Here is an 18,461-nt window from a genome sequence, read left to right as displayed (position 1 = left end):
GGTGTGTTACTCCGACACACAACAGCTCGGTGTGTTACTCCCATACACAACAGCTCGGTGTGTTACTCCGACACACAACAGCTCGGTGTGTTACTCCCACATACAACAGCTCGGTGTGTTACTCCCACACACAACAGCTCGGTGTGCTACTCCGACACACAACAGCTTGGTGTGTTACTCCCATACACAAACGCTCGTTGTGTTACTCCCATACACAAACGCTCGTTGTGTTACTCCCACACACAACAGCTTGGTGGGTTACTCCCACATACAACAGCTCAGTGTGCTACTCGTACACGCAACAGCTGGATGTGCTACTCATCGACACAACAGCTCAGTGTGCTACTCGTACACACAACAGCTCGGTGTGTTACTCCAACAGACAACAGCTCGGTGTGTTACTCCAACAGACAACAGCTCGGTGTGTTACTCCCACACACAACAGCTCAGTGTGTTACTCCGACACAAAACTGCTCGGTGTGCTACTCCGACACACAACAGCTCGGTGTGTTACTCCAGCTCGTTATGTCAGTATGCAGGTACAGCATGTAATTGAAAAGGCAAATGGAATGTTATTATTTATTGCAAATGGACTGGAGTATAAAAATAGAGAAGTGTTGTTGCAATTGTATAGAGTGTTGGTCAGGCCACGTCTGGAGTATTGTGTCCACTTTTGATCTCCTTATTTGAGGAAGGATGTGGTGTCATTAGATGCAGTTGAGAGTTTCACCAGATTGATTCCGAGAATCAAGGGTTTGATGTATGTGGAGAGACAAAACAGTCTGGGCTTCTGCTCGCTGGAGTTTAAAAGGATCAGAGGGGATCTAATCGAGGCCTATAAGATACTGTAAAGGATTAATAAAGTAAACGTAGACTAAATGTTATCACTTGCAGGGCAAACTAGAATGAGAGGTCACAGATTTAGGTTGAGAGGCAGTAGATTTAAAACTTAGCTGAGGAGGCACCACATCTTGTAGAGGGCGGTGAATTTATGGAATTCCCTGCCCCATAGTGCGGTGGAATCTGAAACATTAAATGGTTTCAAGAAGGAGATAGATATATTCCTGAGTAAAAAGAAAAACTGGTTAAATGTTTCTGGGGAATAAGTGGGGAGAGGGATTTGAGACCAGGAAATGATCAACCATGATCTGACTGAATGGTGGAGCAGGCTCGAAGGGCTGAATTGCCTTCTTCTGCTCCTAATTCCTTTGTTCCTTCAATACAATATTTATTTTGATAAACAATTTTAATAAGGTATTTTTGGGCATTGTGAACAGTAGAATTAAAGAACGTGAAAACAAAAGCACTGTACAATAAACAAAGTACACAGTGCAATTGCCCTAACCTGTCCTACCCAGATCTGCATAATTGACCCCCTATACTACATTCCCCTCCCCCTCCCCCTCCCCCCACCCCTCCTGCTGACGATTAATTCTCCGCAAAGAAGTCAATGAATGGTTGCCACCTCCGGGCGAACCCTAACAACGACCCTCTCAAGGCGAACTTGATTTTCTCTCAGCCCAGGAAACTTGCCATGTCTGACAGCCAGGTTTCCGACTTCGGGGACTTTGCCTCCCTCCATGCTATAAGTATCCGTCTCCGGGCTACCAAGCAAGCAAAGGCCAAAACGTCAACCTCTTTCTCCACCCCAGACTTCCAGGGCCACTAAAACCCCAAAAATCGCCACCTCCGGACCCATTGCCACCCTTATGCTCAATACTCTAGACATGACTTCCTCGGATCCCTGCCAGTATCTCCTAAGTTTTGGACACTCCCAAAACATGTGGACATGGTCTGCCAGTCCTCTCAGACACTACACACCTGTCCTCTACACCGAAGAATCTGCTCATCCGGGACACTGTCATGTGGGCCCGGTGGACGACCTTAAACTGAATCAGGCTGAGCCTGGCACATGTTGCAGTCCCATTAACCCTGCTCAGCGTGTCCGCCCACAGACCTTCCCTAATCTCCCCTCTCAACTCCTCCTCCCATTTATGGCTCAGTTCCTCAGTCTGCATCTCCTCCGCCCCCATGAGCTCCTTGTATATATCTGAGACACGTCCCTCCCCCACCCATCCTCCAGACACTACCCTATCTTGGATCCCCCTTAGTGGCAAGAGTGGAAAAGATGGCATCTGCCTGCGCAAAAAGTTCCGCACCTGAATATACCGGAATTCATTCCCCCTCGTCAACCCAAACTTGTCCTCCAGTGCCCTCAAGCCAGGGAAGTTCCCTTCCAAAGGCAAATCTCCCATCCGCTCAATCCCCGCCCTCCGCCATACCTGATACCACCCCCCGTCCAACCTCCCCGGAGCAAACCGATGGTTGTCACATATTGGGGACTAGACCGATGCTCCCGTTGCTCCCACATGCCTCCTCCACTGTCCCCAGATCCGAAGGGCCGCCACCACTACAGGATGGTGGAGAAGCGCACCGGCGGGAACGGCAGAGGCGCCGTCACCAACGCCCCCAGTCTGGTGCCCCTACATGAGGCTGCCTCCATCCGCTCCCAAGTCGACCCCCCCCCCCACTTCCTTATCATGGCTATGTTAGCCGCCCAATAATAGTTGCTGAAATTCGGCAGTGCTAGCCCCCCTTCCCCCCCCGGTTCCGCTCGAGCATTACCCTCTTTACTCACGGGGACTTGCCCGCCCATACAAAGACCAAAATTATCTTGCTTACCCTCTTAAAAAAGGAACGCGGAATGAAAATGGGGAGACACTGGAACACGAATAAGAACCTCGGGAGGACAGTCATTTTAACTGCCTGAACTCTCCCAGCTAATGACAGCGGGAGCGCATCCCACCTCCGGAACTCCCCTCGCATTTGATCTACCAGCCGGGACAGGTTCAGCTTGTGTAGTCGACCCCATTCCCGCACCACTTGTATTCCCAGGTACCTGAAACTGTCCCCAACTAACCGGAACGGCAGCTCCCTCAGCCGGTCCCTTTGACCCCTCTCCTGAACTACAAACATTTCACTTTTTATCATATTCAATTTGTACCCCGAAAACTGTCCGAATTCCCCGAGGGTTGCCATGTTTCCGTCCATCCCCACCATCGGGTCCGAAACGTTCAAAAGCAGGTCATCTGCATACAATGAAACCCTATGCACCACAGCCCCTCCCCCCCCCTCCCCCAAACCAGCCCCTTCCAACCCCCTGAAGCCCTCAGAGCAATTGCCAGCGGCTCTATAGCTAGCGCAAACAGCAGTGGGGAGAGGGGGCACCTCTCGTTCCGCGGTACAGTCTGAAATAGTCGAAAGTCGTCCTGTTTGCCCTCGCACTCACCTCCGGGGCCTGATATAACAGCCTGACCCAGTCGATGAAACCCACCCCAAATCCAAACCGTCCCAGCATCTCCCATAAGTAGTCCCACTCTACCCGGTCAAATGCCTTCTCCGCGTCTTCGGGGCATCATGATCACATTCAGCGAACTTCTTATATTCGCCCCCAGTTGCCTACCTTTAACGAACCCTGTTTGGTCCTCCCTAATAACACTCGGCACACAATCCTCAATCCTAGCGGCCAAAAGCTTTGCCAGCAGTTTGGCATCCAAGTTAAGAAGGGAGATTGGCCTAGAAGACCCACACAACTCCGGGTTCTTGTCCTGTTTTAAAATCACGGAGATGGTAGCCTGCAACATCGTCTGGGGAAGCACCCGTCTGTCCCTTGCCTCATTAAAAACCTTGACCAGCGGCGGCCCCAATATTCCGGAGAACTTCTTATGAAATTCTACTGGGTACCCATCCGGCCCCTGGGCCTTTAAGCCCTCTAAAAGCTCCTCAAATCTGATCGGGACACCCAGCCCTTCTACTAGCTCCCTGCCCACTTTTGGGAATGTCAGGCCGTCTAAGAAGCGTCTCATCCCCTCTGGCCCCGCGGGGGGCTCCGAGCTATAAAGTTTGCAATAAAAGTCCTTGAAAGCTCTGTTCACACCCGCTGCATCCCCTACCAAGTTACCGCCTCCATCCACCACTTTACCTATTGCCCTAGCTGCCTCCCCCTTTCTGAGCTGCTGAGCCAGCATCCTGCTGGCTTTCTCTCCATGTTTATATACCGCACCCCTCGCCTTTCTGAGCTGCTCTACTGCCTTGACCGTGGCCACCACTCCAAACTCCGCCTGCAGCTTCCTCCGTTCCCTCAATCGCTCCGCACTCGGGGACCCCACATACCTCCTGTCAATCTGCAGAATCTCCGCTAACAGTCGGTCCGTTTCTGCCCTGTCCGTCCTGTCCCTGTGAGCCCGGATTGAGATCAGCTCCCCTCTCATCACTGCCTTGAGCGCCTCCCACACCACCGCTGCTGAGACTTCCCCCGTATCATTGACCTACAGGTAGTATTGTATACACTTCCTCACCCTCTCGCACACCCTTTCATCCGCCAGCAGTCCCACATCCAGCCTCCACTGCGGGCGCTGGAAGCTCTCTTCACTCACCTGTAGCTCAACCCAATGCGGGGCATGGTCGGAAATGGGGATTGCCGAATACTGTGCATCCACCACCCCTGTCAGTAGATCCCTACTCAGTATAAAAAATATCGATCCGGAAGTAGACCCTGTGAACGTGCGAGAAGATTGATTGAAGAATGGGAGGTAGAGCAGGTGTTCTAATGGGTTACCTGGGTTACAGGATTGCTGCAACCTCCTTCAATACTTAGCTGTCTAGAAACAACCTTAGAGGAAACTTCCCTCAATATATTTAAAACTGCCCAAAGACTCCCAGCACAGCACCTTCCAGCTGTCCTTGTGTAGCTTCTGGCAGGATAGAAATTTGGGTGTCTCAGTTTGTGCTCTTAAACCTTTAAACGAGGACAAGTTGTTTTTTTTGCCAGGGAATGGAAGAAAATGATACAAACCCTTTTCAGTTTGAAGAGGCTTAATTGAACACCATTAGCTTTGAACTTACAGAGGAATTGGAAGGGAGCAAAATCAGAGAAGGCTCCTTTCTTTATCTACCTTTTCATATTTCCTTCACTTTCATACACTACAACGCCATCGTGCTATTTTTGTGTAAGTATTGTTTGAAAAGATTTCATGTAGCCAATATTGTAATAAGTTACATTTCCGGTTTTTTTTGCGTAGACGTTGAATGACAGCCAGTACTTTGAGTGCCCAGAACAATCTGTGCTACATAACACAATGTACCATTCTTGCCAACAGTTGCAGGCATCGGCAACCTGACCCTCCCCAAACCACATCTTCGCCAAGAATTTAGATAATGAATTTGACAAACTGGAACTGGGGGCACCGTTAAAAAATAAGGGATCTCAAATCTGACTGAGATGAGAAGAATTACCTTTTCACTGAGTCATTAGCCTTTGGAATGTTCTGTCCAGAGAGTAGTGGAGGCAATGGGGCATTGAATATATTCAAGGCTGAGTTAGACAGATGTTTGATTGACAAGAGTGTTAAGGGCTATGGGGTGATGTGTTAAAGGATTGATAGCACTCATGTCTGTAAGTTGCAGTAACAGAGAGTTTTATTTACAGGCATGATTGGGCAACACAATCTGTTCCTGCAACTGTGTAACATATTTCTATCTTTGGGTTACCATATTTCACTAAATGAGCAGAATTGTACATGTTGCAGGTTTGCTCCTTATGTGATTAGGAGGACCGCTCAAGTTTGTGCTTCTTATCAACAAGTGGTGATGTATGTTAGATATTATCCACAGGATCTCCCTGCAGCAGTTGATATTTCATTATCACTGCCAGTAAAGATTAGTTGGGGTTTTTACTGACAATGAAGCATTGGGCTAGGAGACTGGCTGACTGGCAAATCTTTGATGCCTATAAAGGCAGTACTCCTCTGTTATTGTCAGACATCTGGGTCTGTAGATCTGGTCACTGGGATAATGATGAGTTCAATCACTCCATTAATTGTACCATCGGAGGTCCCCACACTCTTCTTTCCATCCTTCTATTAAATCTTGTGATAGGAAAACAGGGAAAGGACTCCTGAGTCTGCTGACCCAGGTTGCTCGCAAAATCACTTTTCATCAACAAGAGAATCTACCCTGTTTTCATTTGGCAAGTTTAACATTCTGGCCTGTCTGGATTTCTAAGCTGCGTGTTTGCTTATGTCTAGCATTCAAAGGCAGAGATTGATTCTGAGATATACCAGTGGTCAAGACAATATTGTGACTCGTTGTTCCTCTGGTTAGCATAGTGGGACCATAGCTGGCTCGCTATTCAAATAGATAGAGGTAGAAATACAGGAACAAACTGAATGGAATAATGGTTACTCTGTGAGAGTCAGTGGTGCTGTACTTCAAAGGTTAATTGTCCTCCGCTTCAATACTGTTTATAGATCATTTTTAAATCCTCCAAAATTCTTCTAATCTTGTCTTCTTTCTACTTGCTGCACAACCAGTTTCTCCAGCATGTGCATGATTAACTCACAGCAAATGTCTTTTGATGCTGATGACACATACATACTGTTTTGCCAAACAGACGTTACCCATTTTACCTCAGCTTGCCATTGTCTCAGCCAAGTTTAACAACAGAATTGTTGCATTTACGTTTTTAATAAGATTTTAATGTTTTGGAACTGTCTTTAACTTAAGGTAAAATGAAGGGTGTGTGTGATCTCTTCTGAATTATGTTAACAACAATCCTGAGTGGTTTAGTGGTTAGAGATTAAAGAAGGCCCAGATTGTTGTTGGGAATAAAAGGCAAGATGTCTCCATTTGGAAACCATGGCAGTAGCCTGTCTACTAACAGTGGATAGACTGTGAGTCTCCAAACTCCCAGAAAATGTGCTGAGAATATTGGGTTGTAAACAATTGAACTTTAAACAATATATTTGCTTCCAAGTTAGAAGAGAGTTGGAATCTTAAGGTTAGCAAATCAGCATTTCTACTTCGATACAGGGCCCATGTTATTCATGTTGTCATTGGGATGAAACTTTGAAACAGGAACTGTCTAAAATATTGCTGAAAACATTTGGACAAGGTGAATCGGCCAGGATCCAGGAGAGGGAGGACACTTCATGGCAGCAGGACAGTGTGCTTCACAACACAGGGATGTGGATGGGATTCCGCATTTGGATTACAGAGACTGAATTCATGAGGAGTTAAAATGAGGCTGAGGCTTGCACTAGAGGAACATTCTATGTGGGAGGGGTGGGGGACAGAGGGATTAAAGCTCCTTGGGTATGAAAGGAAATGGACAGAAGTAAATTCTCAGGAGAATTAAATATCTCTTAAAGTACAGTGAAAAATAAAATTTGGCTTTGGTTATAATGAAATAAAAATGACATCTTCTGTTTTGGGAGGTTAAATATAAGTTTTCTACATAGATAATGTTCAGTCTGTAATGCTTTTGATTTTTTGTCACAGTAAAAGTAATAACGTGTGAAATCTTGTCTCATCCTTTTAGCTATTAACCAGGGGCCGGATTCTCCGACCCCCCTGCCGGGTGGAAGAATCACCGGGAGTCGGCGTGAATCCCGTCCCCGCCGTCCTCCCAATTCTCCGGCCCCCCTAAAAACCGGCCCGCCGTGAGTCGCGCCGCCAGCCTCGGAGAATGGCGAGGTCTGACGCGACTCAATGGGCCCCGGGGCTGTCCGGATTCTCTGGCCCACGATGTGGGAGGTGCCCCAGGAGGTGCCCCCACGGTGGACTGGCCCACGTTTGGGGCCTACCGATCCGCGGGTAGGCCTGTGCCGTGGGGGCACTCTATTCCTTCCGCATCAGCTGTTGTGGTCCTCCGCAATGGCCGATGCGGAAGTGAATCCCTGTGTGCATGCACGGGGCTGACGCCAGCACGCACTGGCGCTCCCGCGCATGCGCCGGCTGGCGGAGGCCCTTCGGCACCGGTTGGCGTGGCGCCAAGTCCCTTTCCCGCTGGCCGGCAGGGTGCCAACCACTCGGGGATGGGCCTAGTCCTCCACACCTTTGGGGCGGCCCGACGCCGGAGTGGTTCACGCCACTCCGTCCCGCCGGGACCCCCCACCCTGTCGGGTCTGGGAGAATCGTCCCCCAGAAGTTCTGATTTTTTTTTCACAGTTCTAGGTCACTACGGTGATTGTAACAGCATGTACATTCTAGGTGGGACAATATATTAACTACACTGCGAACTGAGTGGTTGACTCAGCACATATCAAAGACTGAATTTTAGACCTTCCTGAAAATTGTGTTTTACATTCACATTAATGTTGTCAATAAAATTATTGCATGGACTTTTCGCTTTTTGTTATTGGTGATGGCTCATTACAAGATCATTAAAGTTGGAAGAGAAAGGTGAGCAAAGCCAAAAAATCAACTTGCCCTTGAGACATCTAGTGAGCTCATGCAAAAATATAGTTGTGGCAAAGTTCCAGATGGCAGCAGTTAGTATAATTTGTTTTTGGCTGTTCTAATTGTGGATTTACTGAGACTACTAACATAAATGTTTCTGGATCAAGATGCTGGGTGTGATGAGCAATATGAAAATGGCAGTCACGATTGAACCAAGTAGCAGTACCCGACCTGGTGGAGAGAAAGAGTAAGATATGAAACATTTCTTGTCGGCTGAACTAGTAACAATTGCATTACTGCTATAAATAAAACAGTATGCGCATCCATCAGATTCAAGAACACAAAATGGAGTTTCTCCAGAACATCCCAGTTGACAGGCAGGAATAGAAGTATGTTTGGACTTCAAATGAAACACCTTCCAGGTCACATATCAGGAACTTGAGCACAAGCACAGATTCCTGATATGCATTCCATGCAAGTGAAGTTTCATGCAATGTGTGGGGAACTGATAAAATTACCATAAAAAGACAGAAAAACTTAGTGTTTGAATTGTTGTTGCTTTTTTTCAGCAAAGAAGCATCTGTTAAGAAGAGCAGAGAGGTGAGGAAGTAGGTACATTGTGCCAGATTACATTAGGTCAATCCTAAGGTTTTACTTTTCTTTCCCCTATGAAGTTGCTGCAAATGTAGCTGATGACAGCACAGTATGGGCAACAGAGTATCTGGGAGCTTAGTGAAAAAAAGAGCATCTCTTTAATCAATGAAGTACGAGAAGTAAACAGAGGATGAGCTGTGGATCAATTTAGCATCAAATTAGGTGCAATAAAAAGAAAGAGAAATATGGGGCTACTCAGCAGGTCAGGCAGCAGCTGTAAAGAGAGAAGCAGTGAGCATTTCAGGCTGTTTGCTCTTGGACTTTGTCAGGACGAACATATATTTCAAATACACTTAGAAGCTTTCTGAATACTGAGAGAATGTCTCCACTTGTAGTCACTTGCTTTTAGGTACAAACATCTCTTTAAATTGTATTTGCTGGCCGCATTTTCTGTGTGTCATACATGACTGGCTCCCAGCAGATAAAACTGATTTAATATTCCAGTGAGTTAACACTGAAGAGTTTGGTACAGTCAGCTCACCACATGTTTGACCAAATGTGTACCGGCAGTTGACAGGAAGCAGAAAATTGGCATTTTTCCATAAAATGCATATTTGCTGTATTGTCTTAACAACATTTTTGATTGATTTATTTGCCCTTGTTGATTTCAGGCATTAATGCCCAGATGCTTCATGCCACCTTTTGGTACAAGTATAGTACTGCTGTCAGTCTCAGTTCTGTCCCATATATATTTAAAAAAAACGTGAGCCACAACTTTTTCCATCTATGTTCTCTTTTTTTCAGCAGACCCCTATGACCCCTCATAACCTCGCCAACCAGTACTCCTCTGCCACTCTCTATGGCCCCTTATTTCCTACTTGTTGGCCTATGCCTCTCTAGCCATCTTCGTGGGCCTTTATAGCCCCTGTGCCAACTTAGTGCCATCTTATGCCAATGTATGCCCCCCAGTCACCACATTTTGACCTGACACCCTCCATGCCAGCTCACCCACTGTCCACCTTGGGCAGACCTCAGGATCTATGGCTGAAATAAAATAAAGTTCTAAGGGCGCAATTCTCCGCAAATACGGCGAGTCGTAAAGGCTGCCGTGAAACTGGCCGTGTTTTACGGCAACCTCCGCGCCCCCTCCCGGGACCTGATTCTCCCCCCGGGCGGGGCTAGCAGCGGGGCCCCGTGAACCACGGCATCGCGGCCTTAGCGACTGTCACTAAGTCCGCGCGCCAAGCGCCACGCCGGCTGACGCGCACGATGACGTCAGCCGCGCATGCGCGGATTGGAAGGCTCGAACCCACGCATGCGCGGGGCCGTCATCTCCCTCGGTCGCCCCGCGGACTGATCCTGCGGGGTGGCGGAGGGAGAAAGAGTGCGTCCGTTACGGACGCACTCCCCGCGATCGATGCCCACCGATCGCGGGCCCATGCCCCCTTGGCACGGCCGTGGTACTGCCGTGCCAATCGGGGCCCTGGATACCCAGAACGGGCATGTTGCGGCCGTTTTTACGACGGCAGCAAGCAGGTGTGTTTGCTGCCGTAAAAACGGCCGTAAAGGCCTGGGAACTCGGCCCATCGGCCTGGGGAGAATCGCTGTTTGCCGTAAAAAACGGCGAGCAGCGATTCGTGTCGTGGGGCGGCCGTGGGGGGGAAGAATAGCGGGAGAGCGGGCAAAATGTCGGGGACGCCCTCCCGCTATTCTCCGACCCGTCGTGGGCAGCAGAGAATCGCGCCCTAAGTATTTATTGATGAACATTCTCTGACAAACATTCCTATTTATAAAAATTCATTCACTACATTTACATTCCTGTGAGTTGTTAATCATTTACAATACAATTATTTAATTCAAGTGTTTATCCCTTATAAAACAAGCATTTATTTTTGTAGCTCCACATCAAAGACTTTTTAACTACTTGGAGAGGTCAATCAAACTGAGTTGACAGACGCCCCACTGTGAGAATAGGTTTTGGTATCAGGAATTTGGCACAAATCTTATGATGATCCTCCGGCTTATGTCAATAGCAGATTGAAATAGCAAGCTATGATTTTGTTTTGCTTTTTCAAAAAAAAAAAATTGGCCAGGTGATTTTAATGCCTTGATATCTTGGCAGTTCCCTTGGCAGCTCCAGTGAGCTTGACAGTACAATGATTTTATCCACTTGTTGCATGCATTCATGTCTACTCTAAACAGTCCCAAAGCACACTTGAAATCATTCAAATATGTCCCTGGACCTCTCCAAAAGGGTGCTCTACCCCTCCAAATAACTCAGCAGCTCCAGACCTTCTCCTGAAAAATGGAAAATCCATACAGGGTGTTTTGGACATTCCACTGGCAGAAATTGCACCCGTTTGAAATTGCCTTCCCCCCCACCCCCAGCAAAAATGATGTGTGCTGGGTTCAGAAGCTTTTGGAATCTGGGCTCTGGTCCTATTTTGGCTAAGCTGGAAACCCTTTATGAAAATTCAGCTCAATATGTTCATTTCTTGCTGTAGATATCATAGAATCATAGAATTTACAGTGCAGAAGGAGGCCATTCAGCCCATCGAGTCTGCCAGAAAGAGCACCCCACTTAAGTCCACACCTCCACCGTGTCTCCATAACCCCATAACCCAGTAACCCCACCCAACCTTTTCGGACACTAAGGGCAATTTAGCATGGCCAATCCACCTAACCTGGACATCTTTGGACTGAAGGAGGAAACCAAAGCACCCGGAGGAAACCCACGCACACACGGGGAGAACGTGCAGACTCCGCACAGACAGTGACCCAAGCCGGGAATCAAACCTGGGACCCTGGAGCTGTGAAGCAACTGTGCTAACCACTGTGCTACCATGCTGCCTGTAACTAATATAATAATAATAATATAAAAGTAATATAATATAATAACTAATATACCATTTAACTAGCCAAGAAATATTGTTGATTGGGTGCAAGTGATAGTTGTTGGGGGTTATTTGGTGACACGTTGCTATAAAGGTGGTGAGGGTGATTGCCCTTGACCTCAAGACCGGGTTTGACTAAGAGTGGAATCAATGTGTCCTAACAAAATTGAAATAAATGATAATTGAGGGGTGAGGGGTGCGATTCTCCACTGGCTGGAGTCATAGCTAGAACAAAAGAGGACGTTTGTGGTTGATGGAGGCTAATCGCCTCAGCCCCGGGACATTACTGCAGGAGTTCCTCAGAATAGCCGAACCATCTTCATCAATTTCCCTGCCTTCCATCATAAGGTCAACGTGGAGATGTTTGCCAATGCTTGCACCATGTTAGTACCATTTGCAATTTCTCAGATACTGATTGAATATGTACCTACCTGCAGCAATACCTGGACAAATTCAGGATTGGCTAGATTAGTGGTAGTGAAATTCATGCCATAGTAGTTCCAAGCAATGACGATCTCCAACCATCTCCCCTTGACAGTCAACAGTATTACCATAACTGAATCTCCTACCATCAATATCCTGGGGAATTACCATTGACAAGTAACTTAACCAAGCCAACCATACATTGGCCACAAGAGTAGTCAAAGTCTGGTAATTCTGAAGAGAGTAATTTATCACATGACTCTCCAAAGTCTGTCCACCGTATACACAGTACAAGTCAGGAGTGTGGTGGAATAATCTCCACTTGCCTGAATGAATACAACTCCAAAAACAGTTAAAACACTTGATGCATCAAGTATTCCTATTCCTAGGGGCTGGTTTAGCTCACTGGGCTAAATCGCTGGCTTTTAAAGCTGACCAAGCAGGCCAGCAGCACGGTTCGATTCCCATACCAGCCTTCCCGGACAGGCGCCGGAATGTGGCGACTAGGGGCTTTTCACAGTAACTTCATTGAAGCCTACTCGTGACAATAAGCGATTTTCATTTTTCATTTTTTATTTCAAGGACAAAGCAGTAGGGTAGCATGGTGGTTAGCATAAATGCTTCACAGCTCCAGGGTCCCAGGTTCGATTCCCGGCTGGGTCACTGTCTGTGTGGAGTCTGCACGTCCTCCCCCTGTGTGCGTGGGTTTCCTCCGGGTGCTCCGGTTTCCTCCCACAGTCCAAAGATGTGCGGGTTAGGTGGATTGGCCATGCTAAATTGCCCGTAGTGTCCTAATAAAAGTAAGGTTATGGGGGGGGGGGGTTGTTGGGTTACGGGTATAGGGTGGATACGTGGGTTTGAGTAGGGTGATCATGGCTCGGCACAACATTGAGGGCCGAAGGGCCTGTTCTGTGCTGTACTGTTCTATGTTCTATGTTCTAACCCACTTGATTAAACATCCTCTGCCATCAGCATATCGATAGTAGCAGTGTGTGCCATATACAAGGTGCACTGCAGCAACTCGCCCTACACCTTGCACCTAGAAGAACAAGGGCAACAGAAACATAGGAATACCACCACCTTTAAGTTCAAATCACAAACCATCCTGACATGGAGCTATATCATTGTTCTGCCATTTTTTTTCATAGATTTTACAGTGCAGGAGGAGGCCATTCAGCCCATTGAGTCTGCACTTTCTCTTGGAAAGAGCACCCTACCCAAGCCCCCCCCCCCCCCCCCCCCCCCCCACCCTATCCCCATAATACAGTAACCCCACCCAACACTAAGGGCAATTTTGGACACTAAGGGCAATTAAGCATGGCCAATCCACCTAACCTGCACATCCTTGGACTGTGGGAGGAAACCGGAGCACCTGGAGGAAACCCACGCACACACTGGGAGAACGTGCAGACTCCGCACAGACAGTGACCCAAACTGGGAATCGAACTTGGGGCCCTGGAGCTGTGAAGCAATTGTGCTAACCACTGTGCTGCCGTGCTGCCCAAATTCTAGAAGCCCCTTCCGTTTATTTTTGAAAAATATTTAATTGAGGCATTTATATATTCACACAACAAACATAATCTCAAATCAAAACTAACCAAAGGGCTGCAAATAACAAACTCAACAAAATACACCACCAGCAGCCTCCCCCCACTTCCCAACTCCCCTGCCTCACCATTTTAAACACCCCCATCCCCTCCCCCCTCACTGCTGACATCTTAGCTTTTCTCAAAGAAGTCGACAAACGGCTGCCACCTCCGGACAAATCCCTCCACCGAACCCCTGAAGGCGAACTTTATCTTTCCTAACCTGAGAAACTCTGCCAGGTCACTCACCCACACCCCCGGTTTTGGGTGCACCGAGTCCCTCAATTCCAACAATATACGTCTCCGGGTTACCAAGGAGGCAAAGGCCAAGGCATCAGCTTCTCTCTCCCCGGGACTCCTGGGTCTTCTGACACTCCGAAGATTGCTACTTCTGGACCGGGGACCACCTTCACCTTCAGGACCTCTGACATAACATTGAAAAACCCCTGTCAGAATCCCCCAACCTTTGGGCATTCCCAAAACATGCGGACATGATTCGTGGGCCCCCCCTGCACACCACTCACACCTATCCTCCACCCCTTCAAAAAACTTGCTCATCCTGGCCAGTCATTTGAGCCCTGTGGACCATCTTCAACTGGATAAGGCTAGGCCTAGCGCACAACGAGGATACATTCACTCTCCTCAGGGCCTCCTCCCAGAACCCAGCCTCCAACTCCCTTCCCAACTCTTCCTCCCACTTACACTTCACTACTCCTATCGGAGTTCGCTCCCAATCCATCAGCTCCTTGTAAATTTTCGACACCTTCTCCTCCCCACCCCTGTTCTTGACACCACCTTGTCCTGCAGCCCTTGGGATGAGGAAAGGACGGTACCTGCCTCTGAACAAAGTACCTCACCTGCAAATACCAGAACCCATTCCCGACGGCCTGCTCAAATTCCTCCTCCATTTCCTCCAAGCTCGGAAAGCAGCCGTCAATGAATAGATCCCCAAACTGCTCAATTCCTGCCCATTGACCCCACACACACACACACAGCCCCCTGGAACAAACCGGTGGTTCCTACAAATCGGTGCCCAAATCAAGGCCCCCTCCAGCCCCAGGTTCTGCCCTAAGGGCTGCCACCACCAGGCTTGTGGAATACCTGCCCGGCGAGAACGGCAGAGGCGGCATCACAATGCCCCCAAACTTGTATCCCTGCAAGAAGCTGTCTCCATCTGCTCTCACAACAACCCCCCCCCAACTACCCACTTCCTAACCATAGATATGTTAGTCACCCAGTAATAATTCATGACGTTCAGGAGAGCCAAATACTCCCGCTCTCCCCCTCCCCCGCTCCAGCAGCACCTTCTTAACCCACAGGGCTTTACCCACCCAAACAAACCCTGAAATCATCGCATTAACCCTTCTATACTGGAAGCCCCTTCCTAACAGCATTATGGGTATGCCTGCGCCCTATGGACTCGAGTGGTGCATGAAGAAGGCTCACCACCTTCTTGAGGGCAATTAGGGATGAGCAATAAATGCTAGTTGTGTACCACCGGGCCCTGCCCCATGAGCCTGACCCGCCCCGATCCATTATTAACATCGAACCCCCTCCCACCTTCCCAGAGTTTGAGACTTTGCCAGAAAGGAGATACAGAGCTTCCCAGTAGAGGCGGCTTCCACATTACTGGAGGAGGTGCTGACGACAGGGGGACTGGAGAAGGGGGTATTGTTGGCGGTTTACGGGGCTCTTTTGGAAGAGGAGAAGGCACCACTGGATGGGATCAAGGCAAAGTGGGAGGAAGAGTTGGGAGAGGGTATGAAGGAGGGGTGCTGGTGTGAGGTGCTCCGGAGGGTGAATGCCTCCACCTCGTGCGCGAGGCTGGGGCTGATACAGCTGAAGGTGGTATATAGAGCACACCTCACAAGGACGAGGATGTGCTGGCTCTTTGAGGGGGTAGAAGGTGTGTGTGAACCATGCGGGGAAGGCCCCCGCTAATCACGTTCATATGTTTTGGTACTGTCCAAAGCTGGAGGATTACTGGAAGGAGGATTTTAGGGTAATCTCTAAAGTGGTGAATGTGAAACTGGATCCGGCCCTCAAGAGGCCACACTCTGGGTGTCGGGCCAGCCGGAGTTGGAAACGGGCGCGGAGAGAGATGTTGTAGCCTTCGCCTCGTTGATCGCCCGAAGGCATATCTGTTGGGATGGAGATCAACCTCCCCACTCTGTGCCCTGGGGTGGCGGGAGGACCTGCTGGAATTCTTGACTCTTGAGAAGGTCAAATTTGAACTGAGGGGAAGGATGGAGGGTTTCTACAATTCATGGGCGTTATTCATTATGCACTTTCGAGAATTGGCTTACATCGAACATTACGGGGGTGGGTAGGAGGTTAGGAGAGTTGGGGGGTGGGGGACTGTATGTGTTAATGGGACCATGGGTGATTCCTGATTCCTTTTTGTTATTTGGTTATGTTAACATGCGGGCTAATGTTTAGAGGTTTGGTGAGAGGATGGGATTGTTGTTATCAAAATGGGGATTGACATTTCATTCGTTACGGATTATTGTTTATTGTTGGGTGTAAATTTGGGAGAAAATGTGAAAAAGGAGAATAAAAATATATTTTTTAAAATAAATGCCAGTTTTGTCAGCAAGCACACATCCCAAGAATGAAAGAAAAATTAATCTAAGCTTTTTTCAAATCTGCATGAATCTTTCTTTAACATTTTTGGAGAACAATTTTGCCATGTCTTTAACATTAAAAATCATTAGCTTGGAAACATGATGAATTACTAAGCTGATGGTTTATTACAGAGGGGAAAATAATTACAGTGCTTGATATCAAATTATCTGCTTGAAGCTTGTAATCATCACAGAAAAGAATTATGAACTTCTGCATGTTTGTTATTTTCAGATAAAGATTCTTCAGTGCTGCTGGTGTTTCAGCTGAACACTTACCACCATGAATCGTGCTTTTAACAGGAAAAGAGGTAGGTGGTCTTGTTGGCTTTTTTGCTATTACTAAATTGACTGCTGAAAAAATGTCTTAATTTCCTGAGATTACAAATAATTTCTGAGTGTTAGTCGGTCATTTTAAATAAAGACCTAATGATATTTGAATTCAATAAAAATCCGGAACTAAAAGTCCAATGATGACCATGAAACCATTGTTGATTATAATAAAAACTCATCTGGTTCACTAATGTCCTTTAGGGAAGGAAATCTGCCATCCTTACCTGGTCTGACCTACATGTGACTCCAGAACCACAGCAATGTGGTTGACTCTTAACTGTCGCCTCAAGGTCAATTAGGGATGGGCTAGTAATGCTGGGACAGCATGTGACACACACGTCGCTTGAACAAATAAAAACATTTTTCCAACAGGTTTATTTGAAGAATATCTGGGACACGATTCCTCCAGACCCGTGCCGGGCCGCAGAAACGCCGCAACCGTGCAAGGCCACCCCGCGATTCTCCGAGGTGCGGAGAATTGGCGTCATTCGCGCGGCGCCGGTCGCGGGCTGCTGTATGAGGCCCGGTTGCCGATTCTCCGTCCCAGATGGGCCGAGCGGCCGCGCAGAAATAGCAGAGTCCCGCCGTGCCGTCCACACCTGTTGCTGCCGGTGGGAACTCTGCGCGAAGGGTTGAGGGCCGGCCTGCCTGTGGTGGGGGAGGGCTCCGTCCTCGGGGTGACTTCCGATGGAGTCTGCCCCGCGATCAGGGCTCAACGATTTGCGGGCCGGCCTCTTTCCCCCCCCCCCGGGCCTACTTTGTTGCGCGTCCGGCTCCAGAACTCCCGCGCCATGTTGCGTCGGGGCCGGCGCGTTCCGTAAATCCACCGCGTATGCGCGGGTTGGCATGTCGCCACTGCGCATGCGCAGGATGTAAGGCTGGAGCGGCATGAACTGCTCCAGTGAAACGCGACGGTGTTCACGACAGTGTGGATACTTTGTCCCGCGATTGGCGAATCGCGCCCCTGGTAATTTCCACTTTAAAGTGTTTTATTCTTTGGGGATGTTACTTAGCTTGATATATTTGAGGAAATCGTATTGAGTACAAATAGGAACATGTCATACAATACAATGATGCTTGCCACACTTTCCCTAACCAGTGATTCTTTTACTCCGATGTGGGTTCAAACCTCACTCTGGCACTCAGAATCCTGTTAAAATACCATCATTTGGATGAAACGTTAAATTAGAACATACAACTAAGGAGCTGGAGTGGACCATTAAGTCCCTCGAGTCTGCTCTGCCATTAATAAGACCATTGCTCATCTGATAGTAACATCAAATCTGCATCCTATCTGCCCCAGATATCCATCACCCCCTTGTTTACCAATAATGTATCCACCTCTGTCTTAAAGACATTAAAGATTCTGCTTCTACCACATTTCAGAAGACAGTCCCAAAGGCTCACGACTCTCTGAGAGAAAAACATTTGCCTCATCTCTGTTTTAAATGGGAGATCTCTTATTTTTAAACAGTGACCCCTAGTTCTAGATTATCCCACAAGAGGAAACCCCCTCTCCACATCCACTCTGTCAGAACCTTGAGAATCATCATGGTCTCAATCAAGTCACCTCTTACTCTAAACTTCAATAGATACAAGCCTAACCTGTCTAACCTTTCCTCATGAGGAAACCCAACCATTCCAGGTATCAGTCTGATGAATCTTATCTGAACTGTTTCCAATGAAGTTACCTCCTTCCTTACATAAGGTGGCCAATACTGTACACAGTATTCCAGATGTGATCTCACTAGTGCCCTGTACAACTGAAGCAT

General features: G+C 48.0%; 1 protein-coding gene across 11 annotated transcripts in view; it reads left to right on the top strand.

Moving 5' to 3' along the window:
• Positions 1 to 18,461, top strand: part of gulp1b (GULP PTB domain containing engulfment adaptor 1b) — a 530,845-nt gene that overhangs the window by 264,827 nt on the left and 247,557 nt on the right. For all 11 annotated transcript variants that reach the window (XM_038789197.1, XM_038789196.1, XM_038789195.1 and 8 more), the window contains one exon: positions 16,592 to 16,667. In XM_038789197.1, coding sequence (XP_038645125.1) covers positions 16,640 to 16,667 — 28 coding nt within the window. In that variant the 5' untranslated portion in view covers positions 16,592 to 16,639. The remainder of the gene's footprint in view (positions 1 to 16,591; positions 16,668 to 18,461) is intronic.

This window comes from Scyliorhinus canicula, chromosome 2 (genome assembly GCF_902713615.1).
Source record: "Scyliorhinus canicula chromosome 2, sScyCan1.1, whole genome shotgun sequence".
NCBI classification, from domain to species: Eukaryota; Metazoa; Chordata; class Chondrichthyes; order Carcharhiniformes; family Scyliorhinidae; genus Scyliorhinus; species Scyliorhinus canicula.
This window is presented reverse-complemented; position numbering and strand designations above follow the sequence as displayed.